Genomic DNA, 22,916 nt, shown 5'->3' on the forward strand with positions numbered 1-22,916 from the left:
GATCTGGGAACCAGCGGGTCTTTGTCTGGTGCAGACGATCTGGTGTAGACGATGGGGCCGGTCTGGTGCAGACGATGGGGCCCAAACTGGAGGAAAGGGTGTCGCTGAAGTCAAAGAAGAAGACACTGGTCGTTCTTTGACTGGCGCCTAGGGTGCAGACAAACGATGATATAGTACCTCTAAGATATTCACAAGGAGAAGTCAACATGGGAGACGCACAAAATCCTCCTCAAGGCAAGACCATGAGGGAGTACACTAGCCCCACTATTGTTGATCACCCTTCTTGCATTGTACTCCCTCCATGTGAGCATCACTTTGAGATCAAGCCAACTACCTTGAGCATTCTACCCACATTTAATGGCATGGCCTTGGAAAACCCTTATGACCACATTGCGGAGTTTGAGCAAGTGTGTACTACCGTTCAACCTAATGGTCTCACTTCTAATGGTTTGAAGCTTAGATTATTCCCTTTCACACTCAAGAACCATGCAAGAAAGTGGTTGAGCAAGTTGTCTCCTAGATCAATACGTACATGGGTTGAGATGCAAGAAACTTTCTTAGGAAAGTACTATCCTCCTTCAAGAACTTCCAATGTTAGAGATGAACTAATTTCATTTAGACAACACCCTCAAGAAAGTTTTCATGAGTGTTGGGAGCGCTTTAAGGATCTTGAGATGTCATGTCCTCACCATGGGTTAGAGAAGTGGTTTCTTGTGGACAAGTTCTATAGAGGATTGATGGCGGACCAAAGACAAAGAGTTGACACTTTTAGTGGTGGAACTATTGCAAGCAAGCTTCCCGATGCCGCTTGGGACACATATGAAGAGCTTTCACTTAATTCTCTTTATTGGGATGATCATGATGCAAGGAGACAACAAGCACCTAGCAAGGAGAACACATCGAGCCGTGGTGGAATCTATGAGGTTCAAGGAACATCATCCGGGCCTTCTATGCATGAGTTCAAGAGGCTAGAAAGCAAGATTGACCAATTTCTAAACCAAGTGAGCCGGAATCCTCCTCAAGCTCAAGTCAAGATGGCAACTTCTACATCATGTTTGTTTTGTGAGAGTCTAGCACATTCCACTCAAGAGTGTCACTTATCATCCAAGTTTCCGGACTTTATTGAAGAACAAGTGAGCCAAGTGGGTAATTTTGTGCCAAGGAACCAAAGAAATGATCCTTACTATAACACTTATAACCCCGGTTGGAGGAATCATCCCAATTTTTCTTGGAAAGACCAAGGAGGTTCATCTAGTGCGTTTCAAGGTGGAAAGTAAAGCTTTAGAGGTGGCCAAGGTCAAGACTCATCAAATATTGCTAATTATGGCAATGCACACCAAGGAAGCACTCATTTTTCACAATATGGTCAACATGGACGGCAAGCATATGGGTCTAATTCTCAAGGCCAATCTACCTCAAGTCAAGGATTTCATGGTCAAAACACCCCTCCCGGGTTTACACAAGGTGTTGGCTATAGTGGTAGCAAGTTTCAAGGCAATCCTAGCTCATTTCAAGGCCCCCACCAAGGCGAGAACTACAATTCCCCTCCTATTCTTCAAGGCATTCCTATTCAATCTCCAAATGAACTAAAGAAGCCTAATTTTGAAGACTTGATGGGAGAGTTTCTCAAGGTTCAAACTTCTACTAATGCAGAGACCAAGCAAAACATCTCTTCACTAGTTCAAGGGTATCAAACTCTACAACAAGGCATGGCTAGACTAGAGGTACAAGTGGGCCAAATGGCCCCAAATATGAGTGAGAGACCAAAGGGAGCCTTACCTTCACAACCGGAGCCAAACCCAAGAGGAAAACTCCATGAATGCAATGCCATCACCACTCTAATTTCGGGAAAGGTATATGATAATCATGTTTACATGCCTACATCTTCTAGTTTCCATACAAATCCTTTATTTGATAACGATGTTGATTTGCATTCATATGGGGCCAAGAGGGAAGAAAATGTACCTCTTGGCCATGTTGTTGATGATCAATTGCATACACATCATGATTCTTTTTATCATAAGGAGGATGGGACCGGAAGGGAAGAAAATGTACCTTCCGGTAAATATGGAGTGGGTGATGTGAATTTGAATGCCAAAGGAAGAAATAAGGGGGTGGATAAGGTAGCCGGAGGGGAAGAAAATGTACCCTCCGGAGAATCTATTCTTGGTAAAGGTTATGGTTTCTTGTCCTTTGAGAACAATGCAAGCAAATATGGGTTGATTGATAGTGGCAAGGAAAGAGCTTTGTTGAGAAACAAGACTTCTAGGGATGAGGATGTCTCGGACCCTAAATTAGATGGTGAGGCCATGAAGGCTAGGGACCTATCTACGGCCGATAACACCTCTAGGAAGGTTCTTGATGACATTAGACCCACCACTCATGAGTTTGAGCCATCTACTTCTAGAGAAAAAGAGGGGAGGAATAAGGAGGAAGATTTACATATGCATGGTAGCTCTAGGGATAGGAGTTGTCCGTTCTACTCATCACTAGGCGAGGCCTTGAGGACTAAGAACCCTACACTATGCCAAAAAGTGCATCAGACGACAGAACTGTTCTGTCGTCTGAACGAACAAAAATGTGTCGTCTAGTACGGTGTCGTCTCTTGGGGGCATCAGACGACAGAAGTGTTATGTCGTCTGATATTTCAGACGACATAAAAAATAAAAGTCTTGTGTCGTCTGATGAGTTTTGCATTTTGGGAACATTGTGATCTGTTTCTTTAAAAGCGTTCAAACAACAGTTTTGTATTGTCTGATAAACAAAACAACCACAGTATTTTTTAAATACTATTGTGTGAAGCATATTTGCAAGACTTATTTATGTGGTCTGAATGCACTTAAATAAGAAATATGAAGACTCTTATGTAGTGTCTTCTCTCATACAACAGCATTTAAAGGTTGTGCTAATTTACTTTAAACGACAATTATATGTGGTCGTAAAGAGCATCAGAGGACAATTAAGTGTCGTTCTAGGGTACATACATACGACACTTAAGTGTTGTGTGAAACGTCTTTTATGAGGTCTTTTTATATTGTCTGTGATTGATTCCAACCACACTTATTTGTTGTTATTATACGTTTTAGCCAACACTTTCGTCTAACTTATGTTGTTGTTTTGCCCTTTAGACTACAATTTTCTGTCGTCCCAATGCCAAAAAGACAATAGACTTCTATTTGATTTTTGTGTTGTTTTTGTTTAGCTGCAACCACACATTTTGGTGTGCTTTTGTTGTAGCTTGCAATTTTCTATTGTACCAATGCCAAAAGGACAATAGAATTCCAATTGGGTTTTGTGTTGTTTTTGTGCAGCTGCAACCACACATTTTGGTGTGCTTTTGTTGTAGCTTGCAATTTGAGATAACACATATTAGTAGTCCCCTGTTACAATTGGTATGCATGCATTCTGGAAATTAAAATTGCCCATTCATGAAAGTATGAAACCCACATCCAAAATCATTCATTGCAATTTCTATTAATCCACCATTGTCTTATGTACACAACCTAATCATGAGCATCGATCAGTTCAAAATGTCCCATATCTACTAATCTGAATCTACAGACAAGTCCAAATGCTTAATGAATGAAGAATCTACTAGACACAAGTTAATAAAGGAACTACCTAGCTACACTGTTGTACCAGTTTCACAATCTGATCATGAATTGAATCACCCGAATCATAGAAGTGGTCATAGAAAACGGAAGGTATCCCGGGCTGCGTGAGTATGTATGCATAACCCTGCAGATAATATGCACATAGAATGAAGTTATATTTGCTAGTGCTTTTAGTACATTTATGTCTAGATAACTATCACATACTCTGAGCTATTGATGTTATTAAAGAGCTTCTTTACCTCCATCTTCGATAGATTCTAGGGCATCAAACTATGAGTTAGTATAGCCACACTAAATATAATTAGATAAACTTTCACACGTGTAGTTTCAGTAAAAGGAAATAACTGAGGTGATGCTATAGACAAAACACCACCTAAGCAAAACAAAAAAAAACCCAGCAGGTTCTGACAAAAATGACTCTTTAAACTCAAGAGTCAGTACTAACCAAAACCAAAACTAAATAGCAGACTCCAACAAACATAACCAAAACCAAAAATAGTTTCAGCAAACTACACCTAACAACCAAAACAAAGCACAAAAATCTACTAATTGCAGCGAACTTCAACAAACAGAACCAAAACCAAAAACAATTTCAAACAAGTACAGCCAAATGGTACGTAAAAAGAAACTCAGACAAGTTACAGACATATAAAAGGCATAAAGTTAGGGAAGAACCAGTATTTTCAGAAGACATAACCACATCTCAATAAGCTCCACTAACACCTCATAAGACTAAAATCTAAGATACCTGTATTCAAAATCATGTGCCTCTAGGGTAGAACCATATGCATGTAGTGAAAATTAAGGCCAGCATGGTATAACTAAGGTAGAAATGTATAGTTTTACTGATCAGTTAATAAAGTGGGTGGAAAATAAATTACCATTTGAATGGAAAAGAAGTTGGGGATCAGCCTGCTCATTCTAGGATGTTCCACAAATGCCGTTAGTTAACCATGAGATGGCTGAACCCTCACAGTTGCTAGAACTCGGTCCTCATCTGTAAAGAGAACAATACAAGTAAAAGAAAAGCTGAATTACCTAAATTGTCTTCGATTTCTGAAGACAATTCCATTTTCCTTAAAGCCTAAATAAGCTGCAGTTGCTACACAAGTCAAAACTAACATAGCCTAACATGCCTTTTACAATTACAAGTGCTTATCTGAAGGTTTTGAGGTACTGTAGGAATTACTAAGTAAATCTAGGGGAAGATGGATGATAGAAAGACCAAAAAGAATGATGAAAGCTAGCTCATTTCCGAGGTTATCTAAAACCAAAAAGCTAAGCTACCATCACCAATACAGGTTTACTAATTTGCTTCCTGTCACAACCCTTTTCAGTGAAAACTTCATATTGCATAACTAAACCCATAAACATTTGCATTTGTGGAGGTAAAACAGCAATACCCGAATTAGTACTTTAAGGCTCGTAATTGACTTGAAGAATTAGACAAAAATCCCAACTTCTGATCAACTATGTAAATCTAGTTCATCATATAATGACACTATATACCAAATCTTTTTATATTACTTGCAACCGTATCGTTGTTTGTCTTCCTCTTCCAGTGAACTAATCATAAACTCTAATCATAAATTTAGATGCATAGCTTAGTTGGATGATCAATAGCAAACCTGTTGTCCAACAGCATATGTTGGTAGCAGTGAACCTCCCCATGATTCAAAGCGATACACATCTAAGTAATTTTTCTGATACAAAAGCAGTAGCAATGGTTCAGATAAAATTTCAAACACTACAATTATTTGCCAACCACATAAACATTATATGTAGTATGTAGTGTCAGCCCCTCACAGATAGACATATACTGCAGCAGTTGTATTGACACAATGAACGCATATCAAAGACATAACATAACAGATAAGATAGCAAGAAGCAACAGAAAGCAATTGAGTCGTATAAAATCTGAAGCACTCGACTTATTTGTCAAGCAGATCAAGACTATAGATTATGTATTGTCAAACCCACACATAAAGACAGAAGTTAGTATATTGCATGCAGTTGTGCACTTGTATGGACACGGTGGAAGCATATCAAACATACAGCAAGAAAGACAAAAAAGCTAGTCGCAACAATGATGGTACTCAACTTCTCAGTCTAGAGTTGGTACCACTGACACAGATTTACTAGGAAGAAAATAGAAGAGAGAGAACAACAATAAATGAAATAACTTTCATTGGAACTGGACCATTACTTGGGTCCCTGTCTCCAAACTAGTATAAGTTTCAAAGGGGACTAGCATACAATTGAAATTAATTATAGCCTCAAAAAAGGTATTGCCAGCCGAATCACTAGAGAAAAGTTTCCAAAGAATGTAATGGTTACATATTTTCAACATTTGCATCTAATCCATAACACCATTTTGACCACAAATACCATAACACCTAGCCAGCGACCTAAGAAAAATATAAGACTCTTTAGCAATTCAATAAAAATTACCATCACGAATTTGACTCCAAACAGTGAAGGGAGAGGGCATAAGAACACAATGGAAAACTCACCGCCAGTATCACTCTCCCAGATGCAGAGAACATTTTGCCAGCAATATCTATTTCAACAATAGTTTCAGCCCCTACAGCTGGCTGTGAGACACATGCCAGAAAATGGCGAACAACCAGCTTATACAGTCGCTGAAAACAAAAATGAACATAAAATTTAAGAAAGCAACAAACAGAAAATAGATCTTAACTTATATCAAATGAAACTACAATTGAAGAACATGCAATGACCATTATAACACCATTGAATGCTTAGACTACTTACATTGTGATCTTGACTCCATCCTGATTCTCCCGAAGAAAATTTGGTTGGGTGAATAGGTGGATGGGCCTTGTCATCATGTCCACCAATACTAGGGTTTCTCCAAAGCCCAGAAGCAGGGTCCAACAATCGCTGTGCATATGATCCCCATCCAGGATGCCCTTTGTTGTTCTTGTACAATTGCCAAGCTCAAAGAAATACCGATCCATTACTCACAAAGCTAATAATATATTACTAACATAAGGCAGATAATTAAGATAAAGATTATATGGTGCTACATTTGATAAGGCATAAATTTATAAACCTCAAGAGCAAAGGCAATAAAAATTGAAAAGTATGCTTATGTGTGCCAAAAAAAAGTTTATAAAGAAGAAATTACTAACATGCAAATCAGTTTTTGGAGAGAAGCCATCGGTCTCTATGCGAGGATAACTGATGAAACCAGATTGGTAAAGCTCTTCTGCTACCTACAATCAGTAAAAGTGATTCAGTGTACGACCGAGGAAATAATTGAAGACCAACCCAATTAGACATATAATTGAAGATAAAGCTTCAGAAAGTGTAGAACTCCACTCTCCAAAACCAAGTGCTAATATTATGATCCAGGGCATTGTACATTTTAAGGCAAGGCTTAACATTACCATCGAAGGGTATACACTCCAACAATTCCCACCTTCATAGTATGTTCAGAACTCATTCGAAAGTATCTTGACGCACGCTTTTCAAGCTCAATGGTATTCAAAGGATATGGAGGATACTTCAGCTTCTCCTGTTGTCTGACCTTTGTGACCTATAATGTATTAAAAACGTTGAAGCCAAGAGTGCAAGATCTCATATAATTAGCAATATATAGTTATATTTACAAAAATTGAACACAACTTACAGTTGCAGTAGGCTCCTCAATGCACATCTCATAGATTATGATAGCATAAGCATGATAAAAAAAATGGCCACGCCTGCAGAAAATAGAACATCATTGAATTCTAAATGGTTTCAGAAGCTAAGAGAAGAACAGTTAATGGTCACAATGCACGCCTTACATCCAACTGAATGTCGCAATTCGTTCATCTGATCTATGTGAACAGTTAATGGTCCAAAATTCCTCGGGCTCATGTGACTGTATCTCCCAATACCGTTCCACAATAAAGCCAAGTGTAGGGAACTGTATTGAAAGGGAGAGGTGAGGCAAATGATAATTGCATAGAATTGAATACTTTTTTAACAGTTAAAAAATGGTCATTTGTGGTAGGGAATCAGTTCAATACCTGACAAGGACCATAGCTTAGAACAAGGTTTCTGTCATCCGTAGCAGAATCAATAACAAACGCATCTCTCAGGAGCATAGTCTGAAACCTGGTAAATGAAGCACCAATCCGTAGATCTATTTCCTGTCATAAACTCATAGGAGGTATGTTATATTCAAAAGGCGATTGGCATTATCAAAATCAAATCTTGAATTTTTGTACCTAGAAACAAGAAGATTGAATCAGATAACCCCAAATGAATTGCAGAACCTAAAACTACAGATAAAACCCTAAAATCGATCGAAGATTGAACCATAAAATCAAAGTTTTGGATAATAAGCAACCCAAAATTTGCAGATAAAACCTTAAAATCGATTGAAGATTGAACCCACTCGAAACCCTAAACTACAAAACGATTGAAATCCTAAATTGCTTACCAATATCTGAATTGAAAACAGCTCTTGCTGGAGAGCTCCATTAATCCGGACATGAAAGATGAAGTAGAGACTAAGAAGAAGAAGGAGAGACTAAGAAGAAGAATCGAGAGGGTGAGAGGATGAAGGAGAGAGTAAGAATTGAGATCTGAGAGAGCTCAGTGAGAAGGAGAGAGGCTGGTGTTTTGAGTCTTCCAGTTTCGCGGGTTCTAGGTCGAGCAGAGAGAGCTGAGTGAGGAGGAGAGAGCGCGCGGGGTGGTGTTTGAGTATCTAGTCGTGGTCGAGCTGAGTGAGAAGGAGAGAATGACTTTGAGGTCACTATGTCAAAAAGCACAAGTCAAAAATTTTAAAACAAGCTCTACACTTAGACAACATTTAAATGTTGTCTGAATGTCATCATATTTTTTAGTCAACTAGGGCTTGGCTGTTTGAGAGGGAAAATTGCTTAATCAAATTTTGGATATCCCTCCACATTTGAGATAGCAAATCATCATCTTTTACAACAACAGAAATGTGTTGTCTGAATACTGATCATTTTTTCAAATTGAACGAGTATGGTTTAAGTCTATATTCAGACAACACAAAAAAAAATTATGTCGTCTGAAAAACTCAGACGACATAAAACAATTCTTATGTCGTCTGAAGTGTGTCGTCTAAAGCACATTTTGGCATAGTGCTAGTGGGACTGTGACTACCCTTAGGGGCACTACTGGAAGTCTCACCTTTGATCCACCTCTTGATTTGAATACACCGGAACCACCACTTCCTTATCCTAATGCCGCAAGAAGAGATAATTCAAAGAGGGGTAAGAAGAAGAGTGGCTTGATGAGGGAGATATAAGAAATATTTAAGAAAGTGGATGTCAATATCCCATTGATGGACCTCATTCATCAAGTGCCAGTGTATGCTCAATTTCTCAAGAGCTTGTGCATGAATAAAAAGAAATTTAAAGCCGATGAGACATTTGAGTTGAAGGAGGAAGTAAGTGCAATTATCCAACGAAAACTACCACCAAAGATGCAAGATCCGGAGAGCTTTACCATAGGGTGTACCATAGGAGAGAAAGTGTTTGAAGGAGCTCTTATGGACTTAGGGGTGAGTGTCAATTTGATGCCCTTGGCTATATATCAGAAGCTACAAATTGGTGAGTTGAAGCCCACATAGATTAGATTGCAATTAGCGGATCGTAGCACAAGGCGTCCGGTGGGAGTTGTAGAGGATGTGCTGGTGAGAGTAAATAAGTTTATTCTACAGGCAGACTTTGTAGTATTGGATATGGGTGAAGACCCCTACCTTGACAATGAGTTACCTATCATTCTAGGCCGACCACTTATGGCAACGGCGGGTGTGAAGATCAATGTATTGAAGGGTACCATTAGACTCAAGGTGTTAGGTGAAAAGGTGAAGATCAAAGTATGCAATCCATTCTATCCGCCAGACATTATGAAGGAGGTATTCTCTATTGATTTGGTGAAGGGTAATGAAGCCAAGAGTGAGCGGATCTTTGGACCTTTGAATCCTTCTAAGCCTACAATCCGTGCACAAGATCATTTCTCACCTATTTGGGGTTATGACCATGAGCCACCATTGAAGCATGATGATGTAGTTCCTACTTCTACTTTGGAGGCTACTATTGAGCTTGAAAAGCAAACAACCCCTACTCTTGAGACTTATGAGCAACACAAGAAGAAAAGTTCACCATTGAGTGAAGCACAAGAGGAGTCCATCAAGAAATTAAGGGAGACTTGCGGAGTTGTGAAGAAGAAGGAAATGCCAAAGAGGTATGATTGGCCTCCACCTCCAAGCTACAAGCTCGCTTCTTCAATTGCTAGATGTTTTGGAAATGATGGTGAGGCTAGCACAATTGTTGTGGGTGGTAAGAAGACATCCTTTGAGCCACCTTGAGGAAGAAAAGTGAAGAAGACCGGCTTGGGGTCTTTAAAAACAAGCGCTTCTAGGGAGGCAACCCTAGGTGGTTTTGAAATTTACTTGTTCATTTTGCATCAATAAGGCTTTTTCGCCATCTTTTTAGGAGGATGGGAGATGTTCGGAGTTGGAAGTGTGAAGAAAGAATGCATTCTGCAGTGGGCAGTTTTTGTTCAGATGTTCAGTTGACTTTGGGAAACTATAGTTTTCAATATACATGGTAATTTAAGCTGAAAATTTCTGAAACTATTATCCTATGGTCTGCTATCTTGTGCCAAAATTTGAGCCATTCTGAGTCTCTGGAACTTCAGTTATTTGGTGGTCAATGTGTGAAGGTCAAAACAGAGACAGCTACTATAGAGTCACTTTGGGAAGCTACATCTTCTACATCCCAATCAATTTGGAGCTAAAATATTTCAGAGATGTGTTTTCATATGTCTTCTATATACAGGAGAAACAGTTTTTAATTTGAACCTTCCTAGCTTCAGATATAGTGTTCCAAGTAACAGAGGTCAGAAACAGGGCACAGCAGAAACTGCAGAACAGATCAGTGAGTTTGGAGGCCAACGATTTTTGACTCATGATATATTTTCACGTGAAATTTTAAATGTATGTATTTTCGTGAGTCTACTTTCATTTCCGGTTGGTCTCACCCTCTTTGCACCTCTAGAACTTCAGATATTACAGTTTTGGTGACTGAGGGTCAGCAGAAGTCTTCATGACAGATTGGCAATTTTGACCAGCTTTCGTTTTCATCTCAGTTGGAGATAGATGGCTTACTTTATATGTATAGAAAGCTATCTGAGTCTACTTTCCATTCCAAGTGGTCTCACTTATTTATCTCTTTCTGATTTTGAGATATGGGCATTTGAAGATATAAAGGTCATTGCTGGAAGCTTTCTGCACTCACTAATTTGTGTTCACTCGGGGTGGTTGGACTTCTTGCACTTCAACTCTTCAATGGAGGCCATTGTAGGGCTGTTGTGAGGTGTGTTGGAGGTGATCAAGCCCATGTGCTTAATGAAGGACCTTGTCCTTATTCTTTGGTGGCCTATTTGTGACGCATTGCTCTTTGGACACTATATATTTCTCAATGGAGTCGATCTTTCATGAGCACCTAGAGCTAGCTTGGAGCATACGTTAAGGAAGTCAAGGCCTTGTGCCTTGAGGTTGGTGTCTCATATTTTTCTTCTCCGAAGGTCGTGAGCAATGAATGTTCTACAAAGGGGGTTTTCCATAACTTTTCTCCGCATTTAGATTTTTATTTTCATAGTTAATTTGTATGCCTTCACCCGGACTTCACTCTCATGTCTAAATCCGACACGGATTTTAGCTTTCGAGCTCACTGTACAACATTGAGGACAATGTTGGTTTTAAGTGTGGAGGTGAGGGCTCGGGCGCCCCATAAAAAAAAATTAAAATAATAATAATAATAATAAATTAGATTAGCTTTATGTAATTATATTTTAGTGGTTAATGCCTTTTCCAACCCCAATGACGAGACATGGACTTAACTTGTTATGATTGTGGATAGATTGAGCATGATCTAGGACTTTGAATTTGTTTTGTGATTGAGTGTATATGTGATCTATGCTTGATTATATGTGTGCACATAGCCTATGTTAGGTTCGTTCATTATAGTTAGAGAAGCATATAGATTATTCGATTAACTTGCATGCCTTATTTGTGAGCTTTTGAGCCTAATATATATAGTGTATGCATCGTTCATTCACTTATTCTTTCATGTGTGTACAGTTTCATGACATTGCGTATTTAGAACTTGCTTGAGACCTCTTGAGGCTACTTTTAGCTTGCGAGATGATAGAAAGGATGGAGGCATTAGACACAATACCACCATGGCCAAAGAAGCATGTGCCCAAAAATATTTACCACTAGATTGCCACTTTGAGCCTATTTATTTATTTAGCCTTTTTATTCATTTGTACCACAAATCCCTACCTAACCTAAACACTTTTATCCTACCCTTCCATGGTAGTTGGTGAAGCGATTCGAGAGAATGACTTTATGTTTGAGTGCTTCAAAAGAAAGAAAAAATCAAAAGTGTAAGGTTACAAAGGAATAAGTGTGGGGGTGAGCGATTTTGTTTGGCAAAGGAAGGTTTCAAAAAAAAAAAAAAAGAAGAAGAAAGAAAGAGAAAGTCAAATAGAAGAAAATCCAAAAATAAAAAGAATTAAAGTAAAGTATTGTTTATAGTATAGTGTGAGTTGTACATCGGAATTAGAGTGAGTGACTTAGCATTCGAAAGCAAAAGTCTTAAATCTCTACAAGAGAGAGTTGCTTCACCGATTTTCATGGACTTTGTTTTTCCCTATCCTTCATTTCTATTAGCTACTTGCCCTTAGCCCCATTACAACCAAATAAAAGACCTCTTGATCTTGAATGTTGTGGGCTATCTAGCGGAAATGAGATCGAAGAGCAAGCATATGGCGGCACGTGTTGTGAAATTGCTTTTGAGTGAAAACACATTTAGCCCCTAAACACTTGAGCGGTAATATTTAGTGAACCTATGTGAGTTTAGCGGGTTATGTTGAGTCTTCTATATGTCTATTTGATTATGGTGGATTGATTTGACACGTGGTCAACACATGCATATACTTGAGCATCTATTACACGTGCATCTTAATTGCCTTACAAATTCAAAAATCTTATGTTGTGCTTTGTACCTCATGGTCATATACATAATTAGTTCTCCGAGGGTAATGGTTGGAAAGGCTAATACTACATTATCTTTATGTTTGTGAGTTATTAGATTTTTAGATTATATTTCATTTAGTTTTCTTAAGGACAAGCAAAGTTCAAGTGTGGGGGTGTGATTACACGTATTTTTATGCATGTAATTGTATCTAAAACACTAGAAATAAGCTAATTCTTGAGCCAATATAATGTAATTAATCTAATTTTATTTATTGTGTAGGAAATAAGCGGAATTGCGGAAATCGAGATAAAAATGGTAGAAAATTGAGCAAAATGAAATTTCGGACAAAAAGACGAAATAGTCAAAGCGGGTCAACATGGTCAACTCCATCAAGGAAGCGGAATTTAATTGCCTCCGATAGTATTTGCGGAAATGAATTGAGAAGGGAGATGAAAGAAGAAAAAAAGAAAGAAGAAAAGAGAAGAGAAGAGAAGGAAAAGAAAACCAAAAAAAAAAAAAAAAGAGGCCTTTGCTGACGTCAGCATCAGAATCAACAATTCCCCCCCCCACGTGCTCCTTCACCATTTCTTCCCTTTTCTCTTTATTGTTTTTTTGTTTTTCCTTTCTTCCTATCACTTGCTGCCACATGTCATTTTCTCTTCCTCTTGCAGCCACAAACCGATGGGAATGAAGCCATACCCATAATTATCCCCATCTCTCCCTCTCAATGCACAGGCCGCACCAAGACTTCACCCATCACTTCTCTAGTTCTCTCTCTCTCTTCTTCTCCAACACACCCAAAACACTTCTCCACACCATTTCTTCTCCTTACCAAGATTCACTTTCCTTCTCACTAAGAACCTCCTCATCAAGATCCACCACCACCTCACCAAGATCTATTTCTCACCTCACCAAGATCCATTTTCCTCCTCATCAAGATTCACCTCACCAAAATTCCATCAAATCCTCATCAATTTCTCAAAGGGATTTCAAGGAGCTTCAAGGGATCTCATCTACATCAAGACTTGAGATTGGGTATAGTGGGAAGCCATAAATCAAGGCTTGTCATAATTGCTCCATAGCAATTTGTGACTTGTTCTTGTTACTTTTCACTCTTCTTCACCTTTGCCTCTTTAATTGATGAATATTGTTGTTGATTTGTGGATGAGTTGTGAGTAGTCTATTTAGGAAGCTAGGGTTTGAGCCCTAGCATGAATTTAATGTAATAAATATGTTTTAATTGAATGGTTTTCAATTTCGTGTTTGGCATATGTTCTAATCGATATTATTTGGCTTAGATGCATGATTAGGAGCTTGATTAACTCTTGAATGTGTAGATGAGCATGTCTAGAACAAATTAGGGGACCTAATCACTTCTCTAAGTTATGGCTAGGACACTTGTTTAGAACATGGTTAACTACAATACCAATTTCTATAGGTGGGAAGCGCGGATCAAGGTTCAGCTTATGGCATGCCACCGGTCAATCCTAGGCATATCCTTGTGTGACCACACAAATACATCCTGATTTTCTTTGAGAAACTGAATTAACTCGAGACATTCCTCCTCCGTTTGGAGGGTTCCTACTAGAACTTTCCCTTTCGCCTGAAGGGTCAAGAGCTTCTTCACTTAGGGGTTCAGTGGTCATTGGCTCTGGTTCAGGTTTTGGTTCGGGTTCTGGTTCTTCTTCTTCTGGTAGGCCCTCCATTAATTGCTATGCGGATTGCTTTTGCGTCTCCTTCCCTTCCTTATGTTGCGGGAGAGGACGCTTGATTTCCATTGCGTACCACTTTTTGGAAAGTAGTTGATCACCCTTCACTGACACGACACATTTACCATCATCAAAATGAACTTGAGTACCTGGCATCTAGTTGAGGCTTCAGCCCCCATTTTATGCAACCAATCTCTTCCCAGTATGGCGTTATATACTAATGGCCTCTTGACGATGACAAAATCGATGGTGACCGTCTTCTCTCCGGTGGTAACTGGCAGCGAAATCTCGCCTACCAGCCATGTTTCAGTACCCTCAAATGTCGTTAAGGGTGCTCTGCTAGGCAAGATTAGTTTTTTATCCAACCGGAGTTGGTCGAATGCTTCCCAAAATATCACATCAGCTCTACTGCCTGCGTCGACCATGACTCACCTTACAAGGGCATCAGCAAATTGAGAGGATATTACTAAGGCATCATGATGTGGGAATTGAACCCCGATGGCGTCACTTGCAGAAAAGGTGATGACTGGTGCAGAAGATGAGTTCTGTAGCACCATGGCGATTCCAGTGATCTTGCATACTCTGCTAATCTTTTCTGCATGTCTGGTTTCTGACCTAAGTCGATCCTCCTCCTCCGCTATCTTGCAAGTGGCCCCGTGTATGTCTAATATTTCTCTAATTATTGACCCTTGAGATTTTGGTGGTTGATCTGTAGCCTTGTCTGTTTCTTTGGTGGTGGTGGTTTGGTATTGTCGCAGCTTCCTTGCTTTCATTAGATCTAAAATGGCTGGTTTCAATGCTTCACACTTATATAGCCCATGTCTGTGCGCCTCGTGTAGTGGACAGTACTTAGCCCGCTCCATTGGATCTCTGGACTCCGCTTGGGGTAGTGGTATCACAAAAATCCCCTCATGCTGGTGTTTTTTTGAAGATGATGGGAGGGCTGACGGTGAACCAAGCCTCTGAATGGTTTGGTCAGGATCGTGCGTCGTTACGCCTAGCGCCATTTGGCCCACCGTCGTCATAATACCTGTTAGACGTCCTGAAGCCACGATCATTTCTTCTAGCATTCTCTCTTCACCCCCCTCCCCAACACTAGAGGTGACAGTTGCAGTTATTCGAGCTTCTTGTGCATCCTTCGCTCATTCAATCCGGATTTCTCCTTCGACCAGTGTAACGACCTCATTCATGTCCCGCAGTGGGTTACGTAACAGGCTCTCATATAGAGGTGTGCCTGGAAGGAGTCCCTCTCGAAATGCAACAGCTGCGAATTGTGGGTCACAATGAACATGTCGCATTTCTGACTTAAACCTTTCAAAGAATTGACCTATTTTTTCCCCAGTTTTTTGCTTGGTGCTGAATAAGGTCACCATATCCTTATTTTGTTTACGACTGCGGAAATATTGGGAGATGAAGGTCCTGCTCAAAGTGTCAAAATTTGGGATCGATTGAGGCTTGAGATCCTGGAACCAAGTCGAGGCCGGTCCCGTGGGACTTGATGGGAAGAGCTTACACATCATCTTTTCATCCGTTTGTCTAGATGGATATCTGCTGTTTGTATCCTTTGATGTGGTCTACGGGCTCGGTGGTCCCGTAATTTTTTTGGAAAACAGGGGTTATGAACCCTCGGGGCTTTGTTGCGTTTAATATGTCGTCATTGAATGGGGATTTTCCGACGTCCCTAGCGATCTCAACTGCTAGCTCTAGGGGGCCAGCGAGCTTGCACTGTTCGATCATCTTCTCCATTTTCTCTCGCCACTCCTCATTGTGTGGTTGCTTGTGGCGTCCTACCCTGACTCTACCATTATCGTTCAGCGTGCCGCTCAATCTCTCAACCAAGGTTTCTCTTGCGCCACCGACTATTGTGTTGGTTATCCTGTGGTTGTGGCGGGCATCGCCGAGCTCTTCATCTGAAGAGTCACTGTCGAGCTGGAGGATCTTTTCGAGCCTTCTCCGTCGACGAGCTTCTCGGTCCTGCTTTTCCCTCCGGAGTTGTTCAAGTTCTTATCTCAGCTTTGTGCCTCGTCAACTAGAGGCAAATTCAGATCGTCGACCAAGTTTAGGAGAGGCTCATTCAGGGGTTGGTCGGGGGGATGGATTTCGTCACTCCCAATCCTTAGCGACAGAAAGGGGATTTCACCAGGCACAGCTCCCGCCATCACTTTTTAGGGAAAAGTGTTTCCCACAGACGGAACCAATTTTTGGTGATGAAAAATTCCGGAGAGGAGTTTGACTCACCAATAAATGAGGACTAGGACGGGAGCTGACCGGGAATGGTCGAGAAGCTTCTTTCGAGCATTGACCTCGAGTTTGACCGTTGGCTCGAGAAAGAGGGGGGTACCTGCAGAAAACTCTCCGATGCTTAAGTCGGTACGTTTCTCATTAGTGGAATAGAAAAGGTCGGAATCAGATATCTTACCTGGTCAGTATGCCCCCTATTTATAGGTGAGGGAGAGCTTGCACCACAAGTCGCGTTTAATATCGTTTTGATCATCGTACTTATTGCCGCCATAATTCTGTGTTATTTAATAACGCTATCACTCCGCGTTATTGAATAACGTCGTCACTCCGCGTTCTTGAGTAACACCATTACTCCGCGTTATAGCGTTATTCAATAGCGCCATCACTCCGCGTTATGACGTTATTCAATAACGCCATCACTCCGCGTTACGACTCCGCATTATTAAATAATGCCATCATGCCACGTTATTACGACCTCGCTTAATAGCCTTTTTTATTGTGGCCATTGTGGCTTTAATAATTGTAGTCGCTACCGCATCTATGATTGTCATTATCTGCGTACTTATGGTGAGGGTCAATTGTCATAATAGCGGGTCAAAATCGTCGATTGCTCCCCACAACGCTCTGATAGGCAAAGGTTTTTCTGCAATTGGAGCTGCAGGCTTCTGTTCGGGTGGTGAGGGTAGTTGATATTCTTTTTGTATAGATTTTTTTCTGCCTTTTCTCTGTTTTATTAACTTTCAGTTTTTTTCTCATCATTTCCACCTTATCCTATTGTGAACCAGAACTTAGTTCCACTTGTAGTTTCCCCTATGTTAATTCTCCAACCACAGAAATGAGGAAACTTCAAATATAGCAGCTGATTAAACTAGATATTCTATGTTTTTCTCAGCCAAGATCGTGACTGCACTTGCGAAATCTGAGTCCATACAAGCTTCTGTGCTGTTATATCCGTCATTTATTTCTGTGATGATATTGAGGGTATGGGTTCCACTGCTTAAATGTTTTAAAGTGATATTATAGTTGCATTATGTCAAATCTGCACTTCAAGTAGTGTTTGTGTTTGGAGCAAGCTTAAGCAAGAACCGTACAAAATGTTAGATAAGTCCGAACAGCAGGATCATATTTATATGAATCAATTCATTGAACTTGCACAGAAATAAGACATTACAAAACCAGGTGACAGCAGTGTCTGTCTTAAGCACTTGCGAATGAAATTGCAAGTACTATGTAATGGATGTATATTAGTACTTGACCAAGTCAGTTGGAATGACGAGCATGATAATATGAAATTGAATCATACTCAAGTAAGTTCCAGTGCTTGGCTTGTCATACCTAGAATAAGAACTTGATCCATGATCATGAGTCATATTATCAAAAAAGGGTTCAGTACTACTCACCGAGATCAGTCTAATAGTAGCTGGAAATGTTGTACTCCATCATGGAATTCGGGATCAACCGGTGCCATTCATGTTATAGTCAGTCACTTGACTGTTTCGTTTGACGGTTTGGTTGAGGTCTTGAGAATGCTATGTTTACAGTGCATCCTATATTGCTTGACAATTGTTTAGCTATCATTTGCTGAGAAAACAATACCCTTCACAGGTCACTGTTATTGCAATTATGACATTATTATTCTCACAATTTTGCCACACTAAATGGTAAATGCTTTTCTTTGATCAACAGGGGTTAAATCTCCAATTGCCATACTAGAAGCTGAGTTTGACAGCCACTCTCCACCATAACTCGTGAAAGTTTGATGAGATATGCTAAACCCGAGGTGCAGAGGCCTTCTTTTTATTTTTTATTTTTTTATTAGGAATTTGTTCCATGTTGAAGACTTGAAGCTGCTCATCCTACATTAATTAAAGTGCATTTAGTCTAAGAGCTGGGACTATTTGGAAGTAGTAATTCCATATCTAGGGATATAATGTAGTTTGACAATAATATCATATAGCCATATATTAATATTTGAATTAGAAGGGAAAAAATAAGGAAGAAGAAAAGAAATGAATTTTAGATCATTTCTTGCACAATTGCATATAGTATTTCAAATCTCTCTCCAATGTATTGAATTTAGTACATTCATTTGCAATCTATCTAGTGTTTTGCATTTTGGTTTAACTGGGTTACCAATTGTTGTCAAATTTCAATCTTTTCATTCAAAACTCCCTTGACCAACTTTATTCTCTTAACTATAGGTTGATAGCTACGTGAAGATATTTCCAAAAGTTGCACATGGTTGGGCTGTGAGGTACGATGTTGATAATGAAGAAGCTAGCTGCAAAGAGTAATTATCTCCTTCTCATAATTCTGTTCTGATGAGAACAATATGGATTCTAGAATGGTTGAATAATTCTTGGAACTCTGATCCAATTCAAAGTCTTGATATATTAAGTATAATATTTGATACGCTGCATTTGGATAGTCAATTTATGTTAATTTTAGGGAGAGAGTTCGCTAGTCTTATGTGTATCTTCCAAATGATACCTAACAATGTTCTTATTTCAACATCACAAATTACCGGATATGTAACCCCTTATGAATGCCTCCTCTCATGATGCAGAAGACTCGTGGCCAAATGGTACGTAGTTCCAACCATTTAGATTAGATGTTAAGACCGTACCCTCTGTTTATCTGAGTTCTGAAATCTTTTGGTTTTCTAGAGGAAGGTTTATGTGGACATGGGTCTGGAGATTTTACTGCTATCAGCTTATAGCCTTCTAGTATAGAGCTTCAATTCATCAGTCATCAGAACCATGCTATCATGCATCAGAACCGTGCTCATGCTATCAAACAAGTCAGGCTTCTATGTTGTGCGGTTCTGTTAGATCAAATATGGACTTAACACATATCATCATAAAGTAATTGATGATTAGCTAAATGTCAAACCTAGCTTAACATGGATACAAACTGTAAATCAATACTTATAACTTAATGAAGCAGTGTATCTATTCATTAAGGTAAGTAATCCTATTCTTAGTCTGCAAGAAAGACTACAATGAAGTGTTACATTAAGAATCTAACTAGGAAACCTAAATCGATATGGATAGCTTTAATGGGAAGCTTCTTGAGGTTTAAGTCACCTATATATATACAGATGAATTGGTCCCTGATTACTACCGACGTTTTGCATATTGTTCTGTCCATTGAGAAGCAAGTTGGTAAGTAACAGAAGGTCATATTTAGTGTTCGTGGTTGCAGCATAAGATGGAATCCATGCCAGTGATTGCTGAAGGTAAGCCTTAAACCCTTTTATGATTGTGTGCATATGTTGTGAGCATGTATATGGTTATTTACAATTGGTATCAGAGCATAGGCTCACAAGTATCAAAATCGTTTTAGGGTTTTGCAAAACAAACACAAAAAAAAAAAAAAAAAAAAAAAGGTTTTTGCTTTACGGATCAAGTAACTGGTCAGGTAACTGACCAAGTCACTGATCAGGTAACTGACCATGTAACTGGTCATGTACCTGATCAAGGTAAGTTACTTAAGTCGATTGTTGCATCTGGTTAAATATCAAATTCACGCTTCCGCTGTGATTTTTAGCAGCAAATTGGGGAAAAAGCAAAAACAGGTTTTTCTGTGAAATTGATTTCGATTCATAGCATGATAATTGAGGTTTTGATTGTGCTCAAGAACACTAGTAGCATTCCCGGCGTGCGTTAGGTTAGAGTAGATGGTGATCGGATGAAATTTACAATTTCTTGATTGTTCTGTGGTTTCTTGGAATCGAAATAATTTTGATTGTGCTTGAATATGCATGATGAATTGATTGATGATATGGTATTGTATCTGTGATTGTGTAAAATTGCATGAAGAACAAAAATCTCCCAGATTTTGTTTACACATTATTAAAATTGATAGATACGAGAGCTTAATTTTCTTACAAGGATGAATCTCGGTAGAATATAAAGTTAAAAGCTCATGAGTTTTGTGGTTTTCTGTTGGCGTAAGTGATTATGATGCACAAAGCATTCTTCATTGATATTGGCAGAAAACAATGATCAGGTCACTGACCATGTAACTGGTCAGGTCACTGACCATGTAACTGGTCAGGTCACTGACCAAGTAACTGGTCAGATAACTAATCAAGTACCTGATCGAGTAACAAAACTGAAATTGTGTTTTGTGTTTTAAAACTATGCTTCAGTTTTATCTTCCAAAGAAGTGGTCAAGTATGGTTTTAGAATACAAAACAGCAATATGCATGCTTGATGAAAATAAATTCGGATACTTAGAAATTTTTCTTCTGTCTCAAGATGTGGGTAAATTTCTTTGGATAACTTGTTTTCATTGAACATGGCATATTGATAAAGAACTCCAGAATGTTATGCTTCTGCTCAAAAGTGTTGCTTAACATTGTTTTTGGTTATGGACTGATATGAATGCAAGTATGGATTGTTTAGGTTTTCTGTATGTTCTTGTTTTGGTTGCTTAAAGCTAAATAAAACACAGAAAACTTAAAGTTATTTTCTTTACAAATTGAGAACTCACATGAATTTTTTTGTTTTGCTCCTTAGGTAACTCTTACATGAACTTGAACAGTGTCTTGATGTTAACTGGAACCAACTATAGAGCTTGGCTAGATTTTGTAGAGAACTATATGGGAATGCATGACAATATAGACTATTGCTTTACTGAGGATAAGCCTATAGAGTTGAATGAAAAGAGCACCAAGAAAGAAACTGACCTTTACAAGAAGTGGCATAGATCCAATAGAATGGCTAAGAACCTCATTCGTACCTCTATGTCCAAGACTGTCAGGGGAAGTATAGAAGAGCCTGAGCTAGCATCAGATTTTCTGGAACTCATAGGTGCTAAGTTTAAAGAAAGTGAAAAGGCAGAAGCAGCTAGACTAACCAAGGAGTTTCATGATTTGAAGTACATGGGTTCAGGGGGAGTTAGAGAGCATATCATGAAGATGATCAATATAAACGGCAGACTCAGGGAGCTATTGATGGGTGTTAGGGATGAACAGGTAGTGCATTATGCACTACATTCCTTACCTAATAGTTTTAGTCATCTAAGAACCAGTTACAATTCACAAAAGGGAAACTGGACTTTAGATGAACTTATATCCATCTGTGTTGATGAGGAATCTAGGATCAAGGAAGAAAAGGAACCTGCTACAACCATTAACCTCATTGAGAAGCCTAAAAGGAAAAAGCCCCAGAATAAGCTCAAGCCTATCAAAGCCATAACTAAGAGTTCAACAGCTGCAGTGGTCAAGGAAAACAGGCCATTTAGGTTCAAGTGCTACTTTTGCAAAAGAGTAGGACACATGAAAAAGGACTGCACTGGCTATAAAAATTGGTTAGCCAAAAAGGGTAAGATTTTTTCTAATACAGTTTTTTCTTTAGAAATTAATCTTATAAATGTTGAACCACAGTCTTGGTGGATAGATTCAGGCTCACCTATTCATATTACTAATTCTTTGCAGGGATTCATAAGGAGCAGAATCCCAAAAAGTGATGAAGTGAACCTGTGTGTAGGCAATGGCATGAGAGTGGCAGTCAAGGCTATTGGAACCTTAAAGCTCGATTTAGGATTAGGAAAATTGTTAGTTTTGGACAATGTTTTTTATGTACCTTCCATGAGAAGGAATTTGGTTTCAGTTTCTCTTTTAGTAAAATCTGGTTGTAGACTTGTTATGGATAGTAATGGAATTCTTATTTCTAAAAATTCTGTTCAAATTGGTTCTGGTGTTATTATGAATGATTATTTACAGTTAAATTGTTCAATGGCTCAACAAGAAATTTCACTTGTTGAAAATAACACAAACAGTACTAGCACTTTAACAGGTGTTAAAAGAACCAAACTAAATGAAAAGTCTGCATTTTTATGGCATAGAAGACTCGGCCATGTTTCAAAAGAGAGACTGAAAATTTTGGTGAAAAACAACATCCTAAATAAACTTGATTTTTCTGATCTAACAGACTGTGTTGAATGATTTAAGGGAAAAATAACTAATACTAGAAAGAAGACTGCATATAGAAGCCAAAATTTATTAGAACTCATACACACTGATATATGTGGACCATTTAGGCATCAAACTATCTGTAGGAATGTGTATTTTATCACATTCATTGATGACTTTTCTAGATATAGTTCTATTTATCTACTTTCAGAAAAGGCACAAGTATTGAAAGCCTTTCAAATTTTTAAGTTTGAGGTAGAAAATCAACTAGAAAAGAAAATCAAAACAGTGAGGTCAGATAGAGGGGGAGAGTTCTATGGAAAGTACATTGAATCCGGCCAACAAAAGCGTCCATTTGCCTTATTTTTGCAAGACAATGGAATTAAAGCTCAATACACAA

General features: G+C 38.9%; 1 protein-coding gene and 1 non-coding gene across 2 annotated transcripts; one reads left to right on the plus strand and one right to left on the minus strand.

Moving 5' to 3' along the window:
• The first annotated feature begins 206 nt into the window (after positions 1-206).
• LOC112178149 lies at positions 207-1,277 on the plus strand. The gene has a single exon (XM_024316342.1). It carries the CDS (start codon positions 207-209, stop codon positions 1,275-1,277), a length of 1,071 nt encoding a protein of 356 aa, XP_024172110.1.
• Positions 591-697, minus strand: LOC112181101. Its single transcript, XR_002928706.1, has one exon. It is a non-coding gene; the product is annotated as a small nucleolar RNA R71 (small nucleolar RNA).
• Positions 1,278-22,916: the final 21,639 nt, after the last annotated feature.

Source organism: Rosa chinensis, chromosome 7 (assembly GCF_002994745.2).
Source record: "Rosa chinensis cultivar Old Blush chromosome 7, RchiOBHm-V2, whole genome shotgun sequence".
Lineage (NCBI taxonomy): Eukaryota > Viridiplantae > Streptophyta > Magnoliopsida > Rosales > Rosaceae > Rosa > Rosa chinensis.